The sequence below is a fragment of the Microcaecilia unicolor genome, chromosome 1 (assembly GCF_901765095.1).
Source record: "Microcaecilia unicolor chromosome 1, aMicUni1.1, whole genome shotgun sequence".
NCBI classification, from domain to species: domain Eukaryota; kingdom Metazoa; phylum Chordata; class Amphibia; order Gymnophiona; family Siphonopidae; genus Microcaecilia; species Microcaecilia unicolor.
The window spans coordinates 456,457,150-456,476,076 of record NC_044031.1 but is presented as its reverse complement, the minus strand read 5'-3'; the positions used below and the strand labels follow the sequence as shown (position 1 = coordinate 456,476,076).

General features: G+C 45.8%; 1 protein-coding gene across 1 annotated transcript in view; it reads left to right on the top strand.

Moving 5' to 3' along the window:
- The first annotated feature begins 1,724 nt into the window (after positions 1-1,724).
- Positions 1,725-18,927, top strand: part of LPIN2 (lipin 2) — a 324,810-nt gene continuing 307,607 nt past the window's right edge. The window contains 2 exon segments of the mRNA XM_030213059.1: positions 1,725-1,815; positions 16,146-16,344. Coding sequence (XP_030068919.1) covers positions 16,153-16,344 — 192 coding nt within the window. The 5' untranslated portion in view covers positions 1,725-1,815; positions 16,146-16,152.

Sequence of the window (18,927 nt, the reverse complement as noted above, 5' to 3'; positions counted from 1 at the left end):
TTATGAACCATTGACAGTACTTTGGTTCAGGGCTCAAATCCTCCTTCAAAATGACAGGCCCTAGGTTTGTGTGACACTGGCTTGACTTTCAGTGCAGTACCAAGGCACATGATCTGTTGAGATACCTTGGTACAAGCCAGAATGAGGAACGGGCGTAGGTGGAAAGATAGATTAACATGGTGCTGCAACATGGTGGTTACAGATGTTCTGCAGTTGCAAAGCCAGATAACTCCAGAGCAATACAAAGGCATAATAACATTCTAACTTTTGCTTTCCATTCCTTTCCTAATAATTCCTAACATTCTATTTGCTTTCTTAGGCAGTGCTGTACACTGAGCAGACAGTTTCAACGTAGCATCCACGATAACACCTAGATCCTTTTCCTGGGTGGTGACGCCTAATATGGAACCTTGCATCAGGTAGCAATGGTTAGGTTTCCTCTTTCTCAAATGCATCACTTTGCACTTGCTTATATTAAACATCATCTGCCATTTGGATGCCCAGTCCCCCAATCTCGTAAGGTCCTCTTGCAATTTTTCACAATCCTCTTCAGATTTAACAACTTTGAATAACTTGGTGTCATCAGCAAATTTAATTACCTCACTAGTTATTTCCATCTATAGATCATTTATAAATGTTAAAAAGAAACAGCGGTCCCAGCACAGACCCCTATTATGAAAGCTAGTGTACACTAATGGACATTAGAGTGCACTAAGGGCCCTGTTTATTAAGGTGTGTTAGCATTTTTAACGCAACTACAATTAGCGCATTTGCTAACCACGTAGGCGCCTATAGGGATATTGTAGGCGCGTACATGGTTAACACGCATACATAGTTAACGCGTGTTAAAAATGCTAACACACCTATAATGTAGCTTAGTAAACAGGGCCCCAAGTGCTATGTGCCCCATAGGTATAAAATAGGATGCCCAACACTTAGCACACACTAAGCTTCAGTGTGCAGAATTTTGCAGAATTTCCAGTTTTTCTGTGTAGAATTCCCCCAAGAGTAATTCTGTAGCCTATAACTAATCAAAATCTAGTTATATCGCAACATAGGAACAAAAAAAATGTACAAAAAATGTTTTCCCTCCCCTGAGTTTGACTACAACAGAATCATACTAACTAAGGTACTATTGAAAATGATTGGAAGTGCCAACACCATCCAAACTACTTGTCGCGCAGCACACACCGCACCTAAGAATCTGGCTTCCATGCTATTGACAATAACACCACAACCATCAAAGCCCAGGGTAACCTCCTCGCGCCAGACTCTCACAAGCAAAACTCTACTCTTCAGTGGCAGTGGCACTGGTTGAGAGGAGGGATTTGCCGCTTTTAAAGGCCGCAGCTGCAAAGACTCCGCCCCCGTCCTGCTGCGTAATTCGCAGTGACCAGCTGGAGTCCCAGCCGGCACGTCACAGGAGAGAGAGAGAGCGTGTGAGAGAGAGATTAGCGCTAAGCATTTGGCAGTCGACGGAGCAGCAGTGTGACGTATCACGTGCTAGTGGTGGCTCAGGCAGCGGACTGTTGCAGGCTGGAGAAACTGAAGTGGTGGTAGTAGCTTGGGAAAGCGGAACCTTCTTCCAGAGAGACGCGCGCACTTGAATTCTGTTGCTGGTGCGAGACGCCGAAGACCGTTTCACTCCCCCTCCTTTCTGTCCAGAAGGGAAGGGGAACCGTTCGTTAAAGTAACCTCAGAACCCGGAGCCTGTGGCACGCGGATAAGCAACCAAGCGCGCGAGAGAAGCGACTTCGCGAGGACGGAGGAGGTGGGGGTTTGTTTGGTCGGTGTGTCCCCAGCAGCCTCACAGAGGTGAGTGTTCCTTCCTCCAGTCCGCACAGAGCCTGCGTCTACGTCCTGGTTATCGGTCAGTAGCAGTGCCGCCGCCGGAGAGGAGTGGCTTTAGTTTGAGCAGCTCGCAGTACACGGTTTACCTCTGTCCGGAGGCGGTGGGGGTACAAAAGTACGTTCGGATTCCGACACACACAGAGGCATATTTTCAAAGCACTTTGGGAGGCTAAGTTCCATAGGTTTCTATGGAACTTTGGGAGGCTAAGTGCTTTGAAAATGAGCCCCACAGTCTCTGAGCTTGTCAATAACGCCCCCCCCCCCCCCCACACCACACCACACACTTTCTCACTCTTTCCAAGGAGGTTTAATGCTCTACTCACCGGCACTAGCTAGTATCAAGTGACACTGGGAACTCTTACCATTCTGCCATAATAATACACTCAACTGTTTCTTCGGCCACTTCTCGGTGTACGCTGGTTCCAAAGGTTGCTCTATGCTCTGGAGCTCAGTAGTTTTGGGGTGTATAACTTCATAGTCTCCCTTTGCACTGGCTGTACCAAACGTAGGATACAGAAGCATCTCGTGGGTGGTTGGCAATTTGGCATGCTTGTAGCATAAACGTAAAAAAGTTAAGATGTGAACATTTTCTTTGTGGAAGCTGATTACGAATGGTGTCTGGCCTGAGGTTTCTGTAGTGACAGGTGTGTGTCTGCGTTGTACGGGATGATCAGTAAATGCATATCCCATGAAGCTAGTCAACATAAGTATATTTAGTGGTTTGGGGTATACAACAAGTAATTATATATAACTATTCTGTCGATCACAGCATACTTCTCGATACCCTGGCCTCACTTGGATTCCAGGGCTCTGTCCTTTCCTGGTTCTCTTCCTACCTCTCCCTCCACACCTTTAGTGTTCACTCTGGTGGATCCTCTTCTACTTCTATCCCTCTGCCTGTCGGCGTACCTCAGGGTTCTGTTCTTGGACCTCTCCTCTTTTCTATCTACACTTCTTCCCTTGGTTCATTAATCTCATCCCATGGCTTTTCCTACCATCTCTATGCTGATGACTCCCAGATCTACCTTTCTAACCCTGATATCTCACCTTGCATCCAAACCAAAGTTTCAGCGTGCTTGTCTGACATTGCTGTCTGGATGTCTCAACGCCACCTGAAATTAAATATGACCAAAATCGAGCTTCTCATTTTCCTCCCCAAACCCACCTCCCCACTCCCCCCGTTTTCTATTTCTGTTGATGGCTCTCTCATTCTCCCTGTCTCCTTAGCTCGAAACCTTGGGGTCATCTTTGACTCTTCTCTCTCCTTCTCTGCTCATATCCAACAGATTGCCAAGACCTGTCGTTTCTTTCTTTGCAACATCCGTAAAATCCGCCCCTTTCTTTCCGAGCACTCTACCAAAACCCTCATCCACACCCTTGTCACCTCTCGTTTATCTGCTTCTTGCTGGCGTCCCACTTAGTCACCTCTCCCCCCTCCAGACGGTTCAAAACTCTGCTGCCCGTCTCGTCTTCCGCCAGGGTCGCTTTACTCATACTACCCCTCTCCTCAAGACCCTTCACTGGCTCCCTATCCGTTTTCGCATCCTGTTCAAACTTCTTCTACTAACCTATAAATGTACTCACTCTGCTGCTCCCCAGTATCTCTCCACACTCGTCCTTCCCTACACCCCTTCCCGTGCACTCCGCTCCATGGATAAATCCTTCTTATCTGTTCCCTTCTCCACTACTGCCAACTCCAGACTTCGCGCCTTCTGTCTCGCTGCACCTTACGCCTGGAACAAACTTCCTGAGCCCCTACGTCTTGCCCCATCCTTGGCCACCTTTAAATCTAGACTGAAAGCCCACCTCTTTAACATTGCTTTTGACTTGTAACCACTTGTAACCACTCGCCTCCACCTACCCTCCTCTCTTCCTTCCCGTTCACATTAATTGATTTGATTTGCTTACTTTATTTATTTTTTGTCTATTAGATTGTAAGCTCTTTGAGCAGGGACTGTCTTTCTTCTATGTTTGTGCAGTGCTGCGTACGCCTTGTAGCGCTATAGAAATGCTAAATAGTAGTAGTAGTAGTAAAATAACAGTTGAAATGTGTTCAGTGTAGGCAGTAATAATGATGCCAATAGACTGATGCTTTTCTTGTGTTGAAGTCTATATGAAATGAATAATATGACCAGTAGCATTTTTTTTTTTGTTTAATTTTCAGACTCTGTATTATTAATCACTTGATATTGCAGTTTTACTGGCAACAAGCTAGGTAGAAACAAAAATCAGGCAATTTATATGTTAAGGAATGGAGGAGTAGCCTATTGATTAGTGCAGTGGACCTTCATCCTGGGGAACTGGGTTCGATTCCCACTGCAGCTCCTTATGATCTTGGACAAGTCACTTAACCCTCTAGTACCCCAGGTACAAATAAGTACCTGTATATAATATGTAACCCGCTTTGAATGTAGTTGCAAAAATTACAGAAAGGTGGTATATCAAGTCCCATTTCCTGTTAAGAAGGTTGAGGATTCCAAAATTGAGACCAGAAGAGATTACAAGTTGAGATCTGTCCTTTTTACAGTATGGTATCACCTCACTGTAGTTAAAGTACTTGTTACCAAGGGAAAGGGGACTGCCGTGAGAAAATTTAAATTTACTCGCTTCCTCATTGGACCATGGGTAGAGACTGGTGAGTGAAGATTACATATGCAGATGGAGTTATACAGTACACAGCAAGGCCCTCAATCCTGGGCATCCCAATATCAACTCATGGGGCTTTATCTTTTGAGAATTGTGTTCTCTGGTTACCATGAATGCAAACAACTCGCACAGGAAATTCAGTTGACTATAACTTTTTTTGCTATGCATAGTGAGGGTTAAAGCAATCCTGTCGTGATTTAACGACTTTGAATAACTTTGTGTCATCAGCAAATTTAATTACCTCGCTAGTTACTCCCATCTCTAAATCATTTATAAATATATTAAAAAGCAGCGGTCCTAGCACGGACCCCTGAGGAACCCCACTAACTACCCTTCTCCACTGTGAATACTGCCCATTTAACCTGATCTGGAAGGTTGTATTTTTGGTAGCGGTCACCTCATCTTGCAGAGGCGGTAAGCTTCAGGCCCTAGTAGCTGATCCACATTACACAAAGTTTCATCACAACAGAGTAGTTCTTATCTTGTACCCTAAGTTTCTTCGTAAAGTGGTGTTGGATTTCCATCTTATCAAGTCAATTGTTCTGTCAACATTTTTTCCAAAACATCATGCCCATCATAGTGAAAGTGCGCTGCATACCTTGGACTGCAAGCAAGCCTTAGCCTTCTATTTGGAGTGGACTAAAGCCCATAGACCACCCAGTTGTTTTGATTTTTGACCCGAAGAGGTTTGTAGTAGCTGTCGGCAAACACACTCTTTCCAGCTGGCTAGCAGATTGCATCTTCTTCACTTATGCCCAGGCTGGTCTGACTCTCTCGAGGGTCATGTCACGGCTCATAATGTCAGAGCCATGACTGTCAGTAGCCCACTTGATTGGCTTTCATTGAGGAGATTTGCAAAGCTGAGACGTGGTCTTTGGTCCACACATTCACATCTCACTATTGCCTTGAGCAGTATACCCAACAGCCAGTTCAGTCAGACAGTCCTGCAGAATTTTTTTGGTGTCTAGAATCCACCCTCCTATGCCTGATTTTTGTTCTGTTCCACGCTGCATCTTCTCAACCAGTTTGTATATAGTTTCTGGTTAATAGACTTTACGGCCTCGATGTTTCGAATCCCTATTGTCCTTGCATTGTTGTTTTTTCGGTGAGCCTATTTAAGGATGACTACATTGGGCCTGCTTCTCCTCTGAGAAAGTGAAGTTACTCACCTGTAGCAGGTGTTCTCAGAAGCTTGGGGCCTGGTCTCTCGGGACTTTGATTGCCAGTTGGTACTCCCAGCCAGGGACGTTTGCAACCATCTTTGGGAAGTCTCACTGGATTCATCAGAGTGAATGGAGGTAACTACCAATGTGAGTCTCCTTGGATGGGAAGCCCACTGTCTGGGTCATGTGGCACAGTGAACTTGATATCCTCTGGAGGTTCTTGGTCCATCAACCACCTGCAGGCTTCAACTGTACATTTGGAGTTCCGTCCCCTGTTTTGGGGGAATCCATTTTGGGTGATAGGCTACTGCTTTCAGCTCTTTCAGGACAAGCGGGGCCCCTGGTGTTCAAGTTGATGGTGATATGTGGCAATACCAAGGTGCAGTGTGGTTGTTCTTTTTTATTTTTTAAAAAATGTTCTAACCACAGAAGGGAGCAGGCCTTACAGGAGATAGATGACTACTGCTGCCCTGTCTACTGGAGATACCTCTTTTTCTACCTTGGCCATTGATAGCCTGGCTCTTGTGCAGGATTGCATGGCATCTTCACCTAATGCTCCTGGTGGTTCTGGACTGGCGTTGCCAACCGTAGTATGCCGACCTGGTGTGGCTGTTGGTGGCCAGTCTGCTTCCCCTGCTCATGGGCTAGTGGGAATAGAAGACCTGGATCTCTTCTGGCTTAAGGTTTGGCCATACAGAGGATTCACCTAGTGAGGTGGGTTTTTTTTTTGCATGCTGTTTATTTCTACACTGCTTTACATCCCTGGCCTATGTGTGGGTGCTGGGTGTTTGCTTCCCCCTTGGAAAGTGCAGGTTCCTGACCGCCTTGGTTTTTTGTAGCAAGGTAGTTTAGTTCTAAACTCTGAAGGTGTAGGTGGCTGCTCCCTCCAGCTTTTGAGGCAGGATTCTGGGCCTTACTGGCTGTGCTTGGGGACATGATCCGGTTTTTGAAGGGGTTTGCTCATGTGCTCCCTCTTGGTTGGGTCTGTCTGGTGCTTCCTTTGAGCCACTGAAGGTGGCTTCAATTAAGGACCTGATGTTGAAGGCAGTGTTCTTCCTGTAATTATCTTGGTCTGGAGAGTGACGGAGCTATATGCTCTGTCTTGCCAAAATCCATATCTTTCCTTCTCGGAGAATTCGGTGATTATCTACACAGTTCCCTCCTTTCTTCTTATGATTTCTCTGTTTCATGTGAACCAGGTGGTGTGTTTGCCTTCCATTATGGGCGAGGGTTCTATAGCCTCAGCTTGGATGCTGCACAAATGAGTTCCATCTCTAATCACCTGTTCTATGACTCTTGGAAGGGTCAGGTGGCTTCCAAACCCTGTATTGCTAAGTGGATCAAGGTGGCTATCGAGGTGATCTACAGATTTATAGGAATCGGAGTACGCCACTTGGGTTGAGAGCTCTCAGCTTGGGCACAGACAACCTCCTGGGCAGAAGCTTGGGCAGCCTCTCTGGAGGAGATTTTGCAGGGTGACGATGTGGCTGTCACCCCATTACAGGTTGGATGTGCTGGCCAGAGTCAGCTCACTTCTGGCAGAGCTGTCATTTCAGGGGGCTTTGTCTTCTGTTGCCCATTGAGTCTGCTTGGCTAGATCCCACTCATTCAGAATGGTACAGCCCCAGACGACAAGGAAGGTGAAATTGTTATACTTGATAATTTTCCTTTAGTCAGGCCACACTCTCCCTGAGACTGGCTCATTGAAGATTAAGGGATGCTCTACTCTCTCCCAACCCTTTAAATAATAATAATAAAAAAACCAACTTCAAATGCAAGGTAGCACATGCCACAGATGTGGTGGTAATGCTCCCTTGATGATGATTGCAGCTGCAGTAGTTGATGGGGCATGGGCTTGTAACATAGGGACCTGGCAGATGCACATTGGGGTTTTCCACTGAGCACCAGCAGATTACACCAGTGAGTCCACTGGAAGAGATCAATTTTTCTCTATCTTCTGGTAGGAGGGGATAACACCCACTCATCAGGATAGTATGGCTCACTTAAAGAAAAGGAATGGAAATTGTCATGCATTACATAATTTCACCTTTCTGAATGTTTTCTCTGGCAGTGGATGGTACACAGATACGATTTTTTTTTTTTTTAGTGAAAAATCTTTCTGAATGCTTTAATTCTAGAAAATACATTCACGCACTGTGGTTTGAGGTATAGGGCCTTGTTCCCTTGGGGAATTGTCTCTTTAGAGAGTAGGTTCTGATGGATTTAAGAATAAGGAGAAGAGAATTGCTTCTCAGTTTGTAATTTCTGTTTTAGAATAAGTGTGGGTTTGTGCCTCAGCTGAGCATCTTTCTGCCATGCCTGTTTAGCTTCCTTACAGAGCATAAAAATACAGAAGTAGCTAATTGGTTGCTTCAATCAGCACTGTCTCCTCTCTAGGTGTTATTTTTAGATATGGTACAGAATGAAGAAGCTTGAGAGACTCTTGTAAGGAAAAAGTGACTGTGCATATATATGGGTTTATGCTGATCTGTCTGCCATCAGAATATTTAGGGGTCTCTCTTTGCATTTATATAATGTCACACTGGTTAATAAATGAGCTTGTTTGTAAATATTGGGTGTCTGATTGCTAGTGAGAGTCGATGCTGTTTGTGTTCACCCCTCAGAGTTGCATTTCTTTACACTCATAAGGAGATTTTATCCCTTTGAGTTGGTTTAAGTAAGATGTACACTAGGTGAGGGACATCTTCAAGCAATGAGCAGACAAGGGAGCTAATGTAGTAACCTTGTGTTGGAGCCATGTACCAAAGCTCAGTGCGGCATTTGCTAATGCTAGCATAAATACATTTTGCTTCCCAGTTCAGTAATAAAATAAGTTGCATGTGTAATCCCTGGTAAATTAGATTTTGGATATTTCCTCAGGGGCATACTAAACTGCTGTGGAACTCTCCAGATTCACTGGGGGGGGGGGGGGGGGGGGAGAGGGAGGGAGAACAGCCACAGGGGGTGGGAATGCCCAGCCCAGAGGGAGGATTAGTAGAGCAATGATAGTAGGTGTCATTGTGGGATGGAGTTGGAAAGTGGTGGGATTAGTGAGCACATGGTCTTTGGTTGCCTTCACCTCCACCAGGACCCATGAGGAGCGTGTGTCCTGGACATGCCTAATAACCTAAGGGTGAATAAAGAGGAGGTTTTTGCCAACAAAAGCATTAACTGGAGTGTGAGGAGGGCTCCGGATGGGTAGAAAGGGTTTACTCAGCCCCAGGAGCAGATCAGCAAAGTGCTTGTTTGGTGCCAGCCTATGAGGAGAGAGTGTCCTGGACATGCCTAACAACCTAAGGGTGAATAAAGAGGAGGTTTTTGCCAACAAAAACATTAACTGGAGTGTGAGGAGGGCTCCGGATAGGTAGAAAGGGTCTACTCAGCCCCAGGAGCAGAACAGCAAAGTGCTTGTTTGGTGCCAGAGGCAATGAACTGCTGGCGGAAGGGCAGACAGGGAGCTCTTGTTCTGAGTGGGTTCGGCAGCTGGGTAAAAGCCCAGTGGGATGCTGCAAGTGTGGCAAGCACAGCCTTGGATTGTTCTGCCAGAAAGGATGGGTATTGGAGGACAGGTGGTGCTGTAAATATGTAAATACCATAGGATTATGAGAGACTGCTAATTTAGTGATTAGTACTTTTGCCAATAGTCTTGGACTGGCACAAAAACCTCTTTCAGCAAATTGAACTTTTTGATACTAAGGCCCAGTCCTGAGGTGGTCATCGAAGGTTCCCAGTGGCTTCAAGCACTGTGCTCAGTGCAGTCAAACCATCTCTGGAACTGACACCCATTCTTGGTGTTTGGGGCCAGAACACACCCCTTCCTGCTGTCTTTTTTTTTTTTTTTTTGCCTGCATATGGAGAAAAGAACCTGGGTGTCCAGAGAGGCTCAGAGAGAAAATCATTGGAGCCCAATCCGAATCGTCGATGTTGGCATCTGTCCCCATGGCTGCTAGACCCATGTCCGATACAGGGAGTGGGCATGCATCGAGCAGGACTTCACCTGCTTCGATGCTGTTCGCTTTGCAGGGCCCCCCAGGACCAGTCCGTATTGGACCCGACACCTAGTCCGCCTGGGGCTTTGATGACATCCTTGTCGGCACCGAGAAGTGTCGGCTTGGCATCAGCCAAAGACCAAGAAGCACAAGCATCAATTCTCCTTTGACGTATGGTATCAGGAGCACTGGGCATAGAGGGTTCTGGTCCCCTAGAAGCATTGGGAGGAGTGCTCTCCTTCCAACGGAGAGGTGCCGATATTGGGGTCTCCATGCAGTTAGGACCAGGCACTTGCACCGATCTCAACAGTTCAGCAGGCTGTCTCTGACCCAATGCCCCAGCCTTTCCATATATCATTCCTCAATGAGCGTATCCGGGCCGATATTGGGGTCTCCATGCAGTTAGGACCAGGCACTTGCACCGATCTCAACAGTTCAGCAGGCTGTCTCTGACCCAATGCCCCAGCCTTTCCATATATCATTCCTCAATGAGCGTATCCGGGCCATGCTCCAAGAGCATTTGGTGGGGCTTCTCCAACAGAATGCATTGGCATTTAGGGTGCTTGCGCAGCCATTCCTCTGCTTGCTGCCTCGCAGAGCCTTCAACCTGTAGTGAGGTCTCTGACACCAGTGCTGTGTGCAGTACCCGTGTCTTCAGCCACCCGTGCTGATACCCTCTTGTCGTCGATGGAGGAAGCTTTTGCCAGAGTCAAGGTTGGAGCCTACACCTCGACTCCCTTCCAGGCAAGGACATGGTTCCTCTCTCTTGAGGCAGGCTTGGTCTCATTCTTCCTATGAGGAGTTCTTTGCTGATACTGACACAGAGCACTCATGGGCATCTGAGGAGGATCCACGATACTTCTCTGAGGAGTAGTTCTATTGTATCCATTCTGGCCCCTTTCTACCTGAGGAAAGGAGGAAGTCTCCACCTGAGAGCCTTTCTTTCCCAGCTTTTGTTAGGGAGATGGCGGCTGCTATCCCTATTCATTTGGAGATCGAGGATGAGCCCAGGGCCGAGATGTTGGTCCCACTTCACAAGATCTTGTGAGATATTCAGGTGAAGAATTGGGAGTCCCCAAGAAGATTGACACCATGTATGGGATCCAGAGTTCCCCTGGGTTTGATAAGTCATAGTTGCCTCATCATTCCCTGGTGGTAGAATCCACGCTTAAAAGTGCCAGGAATTCTAGAGACTCTGCTTCAGTGCCCCCAGGCAGAGAAGCTGAAACCCTGGACTCTTTTGGACGGATGATGTAATGGGCCTCTTTGCTCATCTCCCGTATACATTCATACCAACTCTATATGTTCCACCAATTACTGAACTTGGTGCACAGTATGACTGGTTTGGCGGGTTCTCTCCCACCAGAGCAGGCTGAATCTCTTCCCCAGCTGGCCAATCAGCAGCAATTTTTGGCTAGGGGCACAACAGTACTTTTGATGTGGCCTTCAGAATGCCTGCTCACAGTATAGCGATGCGCAGTCTCTCATGGCTGCATGCCAGTCTTGGACCCTGCTGTCTAACAGAAATTGGCGGATGCCATATGCCAGGGGGATAACTTCTCTTTAGAAAGAAGGTGGAGGAGGTCGTCAACCTCATCAAAAAGCATACCAATACCATCGATGCTCTCTCCTGCCAGGTACCTTCTGTACCTTCCTCATCCAGGAGGCTTTTGGGCAAGACGAAGAGAGTTCCCTACTACTCTGAGGCTCAGGTGCACTCCTTCTCGCCCGCCTCAACAGGCTCAGCCTTAACGTTCTCAACAGCATGCACCTAAGGCCCAGCCAGCTCCCCAGCCAAAGCAGGGGGTGTTTTTGACTGGCTCTAACAGAGCATAGCCGCTGTAACAGTGACCGTTCCGGGTGACCGACTATTGGGAGGGAGGCAGTTTTTTTTTTCCCCTAGACAGGTGGCCCCTTATAACATCCAACCAGTGGGTTTTTCAGATTGTCAGGCTCAGTTATGCTCTTCATTGTCATCAAAGACCACCAAATTCCCCTCTGAGAGTGTCTTCCTTCAGCTGTCAGCACAAGGAGGTACTTTCAGAGGAACTCTCTTTCCTTCTAAAGACCCATACAGTCAAGCCTGTGCCACCAGGGCAACAAGGGAATGGATTCTATTCCAGGTACTACTTTGTCCCAAAGAAAACAGGGGAGATGCGTCCCATCCTAGACATAAGGGCCCTGAACAAATTCCTAGTCAGAAGTTCAGGATGGTTTCTCTAGGCATCCTTTTCCCAATGATTCAGCAACGATTGGCTATGCTCTCTGGACTTAAAGGAAGCCTACACTCGCATCCTGATACTTCCAGGCCACAGAAAGTAACTCTGATTTTGGGTGGAAACACTTCCAGTACCGTGCCATTTGGCCTTGTCAGCTTCCAGGGTTTTCACCAAGTGTCTAGCAGTAGCCGCAGCGTTGCTATGCAGACTGGGAGTCTGTGTTTCCTTACATGGACGATTGGCAGGTGAAGAGCATGTCGAAGGACGGTGCTCAGGAGTCTATGTGGAGAACTCTTTGGATGCTGCAGCTACTAAGGTTCATTTTAAATTACCCCCGTCCCATCTGCTCCTGGTTTATTGATTGGAATTCGTTGGAGCCCTGCTAGACAACCTTTCTCCTTATGCCCAGGGCGGATGCTCTAGTTGCACTTACCACTCGGGTTCGAGCCTGTCATCAGATTACAGCTTGTCAAATGTTGAGGTTGCTTGGCCACATAGCCTCCACAGTACATGTCACCCCTTTCACATATCTACACATGAGAACAGCCCAGTGGACTCTAGCTTCCCAGTGGTGTCAAGCCTTCAGGAACCTAATGGATGTCTTCCAGTTTACACCAGAGTTGTTTTGGTCCCTCTCTGGTGGACAATTCGATTCAATTTGACCGTGGGACTTCCATTCCAAATTTCTCAGCCCCAGAAGGTGCTGAGAACAGATGCATCCTGCATGGGGTAGGGAGCTCATTTGGATGGGATTCGCACCCAGGGTACTTGGTCAGGGGAAGAAGGGTTGGGATTCTGTTCCAGGTACTTCCTTATGCAAAAGAAAACGGGGGATGCGTCCCATCCTAGACCTAAGGGCCCTGAACAAATATCTGGTTCGAGAAAAGTTCAGGATGGTTTCCCTCGGCACCCTTCTTCCCATGATTCAAGAGAACGATTGGCTATGGTCTCTGGACTTAAGGATGCTTACACACACATCTCGATACTTCCAGCTCACAGGAGGTATCTTCGATTTTGGCTAGGAACACAGCACTTTCAGTACTGTGTACTGCCCTTTGGTCTGGCGTCTGCGCCCAGGGTGTTGTCAAAGTGCCTGGCTGTAGTCGCAGCATCGCTATGCAGACTGGGAGTCCATGTGTTTCCTTATCTCGACGATTGGCTGGTGAAGAGCACCTCGGAGGCGGGCGCTCTACAGGCCATGTAAATGACTATTCAGGTGCTAGAACTACTGGGGTTCGTGATCAATTACTCCAAGTCCTATCTCACCCCAGTTCAAAAATTGGAATTTATTGGAGCACTGTTGAACACAAAGACAGCGCAAGCTTATCTCCCCGAGGCGAGGGCAGACAACCTCCTGTCCCTAGTGTCCTTGGTTCAAGCGTCTCAACAGATCACGGCTTGGCAGATGTTAAGACTTTTGGGGCACATGGCCTCCACAGTTCACGTGACTCCCATGGTACATCTACACATGAGATCAGCTCAATGGACCCTAGCTTCCCAGTGGTATCGAGCTGCAGGGAGTTTAGAGGATGTGATCCAACTGTCCACTGACTTTCGGAATTCCTTGCAGTGGTGGACGATTCAACCCAATTTGATCTTGGGACGTCCATTCCAAATTCCTCGACCACAAAAAGTGCTGGTGACGGATGCATCCCTCCTGGGGTGGGGAGCTCATGTAGATGGACTTTACACTCAAGGAGCTTGGTCCTTTCAGCAAAAAGGTCTTCAGATCAATCTCTTGTAATTGAGAGCGATCTGGAACGCTCTAAAGGCTTTCAGAGATCGGCTGTCCAACCAAGTCATAGTGGAGAGTGGCTTAGTGGTTAGGGTGGTGGACTTTGGTCCTGAGGAAGCCGTAGTTCCAGAACGTTGCAGGAATGCTTCAAGGCTTGAAGGATTCACTTTCTCGGCTTCAGAACGTTGGAGGTGTGTTTTATTATATAGGATTGGGATTTATTAACCATCTTTATGAAGAGATTCACCCAAGATGGTGTACAGCAGGTACAATTTAACATAAAACTTACAATTTTGTTAACGGCATAACAGTAGTAAAATAACCAAGAATAAATATAAATACAATAAATACAAACAGTAAATTGAAATCTAATAGGACCACCATGAAACAGTATCAAAAATATGCACATTTAACAGCGTAGGAATTCAAATACCAGAGATATAATACAATGTTAGCATAATACTAATGATACACCTAATAAGCATGCAATAGAACATTCAACTAACATAGATATGATGCTAAAGATTGGAACCTTCCTTTGTCTTAAAAAAAAAAAGAAGCTATGCACATCTGCTCATTAAAGTTAAGAACCACACTTCTTCTGGTCTGCAGAGAATTTCCTTTAGTTTCAGATTAGTACGTGAGCTTAGACACTTCATGGACATTATGCTATTGCTTAACAATAAAGTGACTCATGAAGGAAGTTTATTATTGATGTCATATTATCCTAGGTGCAGATTTCAAATAGCCCATGTACGTTTTGCTACCTGCATGTTATTTTTGAAAATTGGCATGAAACATGCCCCTTAAAAGCAGTTGCCATAATTTTACATCTGTTCTATGTGGTCAACCAAGGAGGGAGTAAGTGTGCATAACATTCTTTTTGTACCAAAACTATCCTTTGAAAATACCTTCTCACAGTATGAAGCCACCATAAGGAGGCTTATTTGTGCAATTTGTAAAGCTTCAGTGACCTATAGTGATACACATTACTTTTATGTTCTAATTTTTTTAAATTTTGGTTTTGTTATTTATGGTCTGTCTCGTTCCCTCTCTGTTTTTGTAATATATTTATTTTAATTAGGTTTGTTTACATTGATTATTTTATTCTATCTTTGATTTTCTTTGAAGTTTTTTTTTTAAATTTTATTATGAACCAATGTGGTGAATACACTCAATTGAATAGCACAGGAATTCAATAAATGCACCAAATGTCAGTATTCACTTCCGCTGTCCCTTATCTCTCCCTTCCCTGTCTCTGAGCTCTCCAGCTCTTACCTTTTCTGAGTCTTACCATGAAACGTGCCTTGATTTTTGCCTTGCACCGGCTGTGGCAGTAACATATAACAATGAGGATCCATAGTTCCCAGCAAATTCCCAGGCACACATAAAATTCTTAATAGTATGCTCCAGAGCTTCCCAAACTGTGGGTCAGGATCCCAAATAAGGTCATGAAAACCACATGATCTGGGTGAGCCCTCTATAAAACATCATTGGCCCACATGCTGGGTGGGAGGGGAGGTTCATATGCTTCGTGGCCACATGAATGGGGCACAAAGATTGATAAGCACTGGTAAACACAGTCGGAAAATGTGACTCAAAGGAGCCAACACAGGAAAAGCAGTGGATAGACAAATACAAAAGTCTCCAATACAATCAAGAAAATACGTCTATACGACAGTGTTTATAGAATGCATTCTGCAAGGTTACTAAGAGGTAGCGGGGTAGTAAAAGGACTTAGAGGGCATGTGTGGAACTTACATAGTAAGTAATGTTTTGAAAAAGAAAGTCATTTCGATGTTTGTATGTCTCAACACTCATATTTTATTCCACAAAGGGTATATAGAGAAGACTTTCAAGGTAATAGAAAAATCTGAACTCCTGTCTAGTAACCTCTCTGCTGCCATGGAGTACAAAGCTCATTGAATAAAGAGCATCACCTTGGTTTTACTATGCAGAAATTGACAGTCACATTTGTTTCATATTTATTTTTTACATTTTGGTGACTATAAGGATATTTTTTTGTGCAAGAGTTTGGAAAGGATTAAGAATATACTGAAAATCCAGAGTAGGTATTTGATTCTTATTGGGAAATCATTTGCAATTACAAAAGATTTTTCTGTTTCTAATAGGAAATTGAAAGCTATTTGATTGTCCTTGCCAAAGAACCCCCTATCTCCATCCTCCCACAAACTTCAACTGCAAGAGTAGCTCTTTAATAGAGAGATGTTTTGTGAAATACAGTATGATTTAATGTACAGATAGGTTTCGCTGCTTAAAGAACATTCTGTATCCTGGAAGCTGCTGTTGAAACATTTTGTTATGTTGCCTAATACTGTATCATTCCAAATGCTTTAGGATCACTCCTGAGAAATTGTACATAATTCTTATGAAGTCAATAAAAATGTAAATAAACACAAAAACGGTACATACTTAGTAGAGAAAGACATGCCAGGTTCACATATTTAAGTGCACGGATATGTGTTTCACTAGCATGACATTTTCTGGTCATATTACATAATTATTTTTGTTTTGTTTCTAGTCTGACTATGAACTACGTGGGCCAGCTTGCGGGACAGGTGCTGGTCACTGTGAAGGAGCTGTACAAAGGCATTAACCAGGCCACACTTTCAGGGTGCATAGATGTGATCGTGGTTCGGCAGCAGGATGGCAGTTATCAGTGCTCACCTTTTCATGTCCGTTTTGGAAAGCTTGGTGTCCTGCGCTCCAAAGAAAAATGTGTAAGTGGAGAATATTCTCCTCTATGATACCTGTGAAAAATAGGTATTTTAAGGGCAGTGAACCTTTTGGTTAGAAGAGTAAATAAAAACAAGAGGGAAAGAAGGTTGTTCTGTTTCTCAGAAGTAGTAGCTGTAAAGGTAAAGAAAGAGGATAGTCTTCATAAACTGCAAGATATCGTGAAAGAAGAAGACAAACAACATCTAGAGAAACTATGAGAAGCTGATAAAGTAGCCAGAAAAACAAAGATGCAAATAGAATGAAAAATAGCCAATGTAATATGGAGGGACAACACATTTTTCAGATGTGTTAGGACAGGGGCCATTCAACCATTAGGCAAGGTGAGGCGGACTCCTCAGGCAGCAAAGTTTTGGAGGCAGCAGCAAATGCTCCCAAAACACCCCAGCAGCAGCAGCCTCCTTACTTGTAGTACTACTACTACTTATCATTTCTATAGCGTTACAAGATGTACGTAGTGCTGTACACTTGAACATGAATGGACAGTCCCTGCTCGACAGAGCTTACAATCTAATTAGGACAGACAAACAAGACAAATAAGAGGGAATTACTAAGGTGGGAATGGTAAAATACGGGTACTGAACAAGTGAGTAAGGGATAGGAGTTAAAAGCAGCATCAAAAAGGTAGGCTTTTAGCCTAGATTTGAAGACGGCCAGAGATGGAGCTTGACGTACTGGCTCGGGAGTCTATTCCAGGCATATGGTGCAGCAAGATAGAAGGAATTGAGTCTGGAGTTAGCGGTGGAGGAGAAGGGTGCAGATAAGAGCGATTTACCAAGTGAACAGAGTTCCCGAGGAGGAGTGTAGGGAAAGATGAGAGTGGAGAGGTGCTGAGGAGCTGCAGAATGAATGCACTTGTAAGTCGATAAGAGGAGTTTGAACTGTATGCAAAAATGGATAGGGAGCAAGTGAAGTGACTTGAGGAGAGGGCTAATATGAGCATAGCGACACTGGCAGAACATAAGTCGTGCAGCAGAATTTTGCACAGATTGAAGAGGAGAGAGATGGCTAAGTGGGAGACCTGTGAGAAGCAAGTTGCAATAGTCTAAGCGAGAGATGATAAGAGTGTGGATAAGGGTTTTGGTAGTGCGCTCAGAAAGGAAAGGGCAAATTTTGGTGGTATTATAAAGAAAGAAACGACAGGTTTTAGCAGTCTGCTGAATATGTGCAGAGAAGGAGAGAGAAGAGTCGAAGATGACCCCAAACTTATGAGCTGATGAGAGTGTTATCCACAGATATAGAGAATGGGGGAAGAGGAGAGGTTGGTTTAGGGGGTAAGATAAGAAGCACAGTCTTGGTCATGTTTAATTTCAGATGCCGGTGAGACATCTAGGCAGCAATGTCAGACAGGCAGGCTGATACTTTGGCCTGGATTCCTGCTGAGATTTCTGGTGTGGAGAGGTAGATCTGTCCCCCACCCTCCTGGTAGCATCTCCTCTCTCCCTTAAGCCCCTGCTCCGGCTATCTCGGAACATAATTTTCTTCTAACAGATCATGAGCAGCGGTAGTGATTTACCTACACTGCTTGCAGCATGCCTTTACATCATCCTGCTGCTGCTGTTCCTCCCCCTGCCCATGCGAAAACAAGATACTGTGTCAGAGGGTGGGCCGCAGCAGTGGAAAGATGGCGGCAAGGCAGGCTGCAGGCAGTGTAGGTAACTAGTTACCACTGCTCATGACCTGTTTAAAGTAAAATCATTTACTGAGGTAGCTGGGTTGGGGGGGGGGGGCAGTTTGAGGGAGAGGGGAGATGCGGTGGGGGGGGGGGCTGAGAGGGGGGGTAGTTCATTGGTGAGGTGGTTGAGGAAGGAAGAGATGCTGGACAATGAGATGGGGAGATGGTGAACCCAGACCCAGGGAAGTAGGAGAGAGAAGGGGACAGATGCTGAACCCCTAAGGGAGGGGGTGGAGGGCAGGAGAGAAGAGAGATGGGCCATGGAGATGCAGGGGATAGGATAGAGGGAAAGTAAAAAGCAGATGTCGGGGGAGAAGGGGAATAAAAGCTGGATGAGACTGTTTGGGGGGAGGGTGAGATGGGAAGCAGAAACTGGATGGGATGGGGAAAGGGGAGCCAAAGCTGGATGGGACTTGGAGGGGGGGGGGGCGGACAGAGGAGAAGATGGATGGGATTTGAAAGAACTGGGACTTGTTGATTGAGTTGGGAGAGTATTGGAGAGCAGAACAGAAAATTGTGGGTGGAAGTGACTGAGTGGGAACTTGGAGGGGATAGTGAAGGGGAGGTGTTAGGGAATGCTGAAACAGATGGGGAATTTGGAGGGATTAGATGTGAATAGGGATGGCTAGATGATCTGGGTGTAAAGGGGGGTAAGAGGGGATGAAGTGTGGGAAGAGAAGGCATGGTGTGAATAATTTGAAGTTTTGGAGATGGGATGAGATGCACTGAAATAAGATGGGGTGCTGAGGAAGAGTATGAGACAGGAAGGAGATGAATCTCAGAAGGGGTGGAAATGAGGTTACAAAGATGGCGAAGGAGAGGCAATAGGAGATGAGGTAAAGGGGTAAAAGACAGAATAGCCTGGAGATAAGGGAAAGAAGTCAGGGATGGA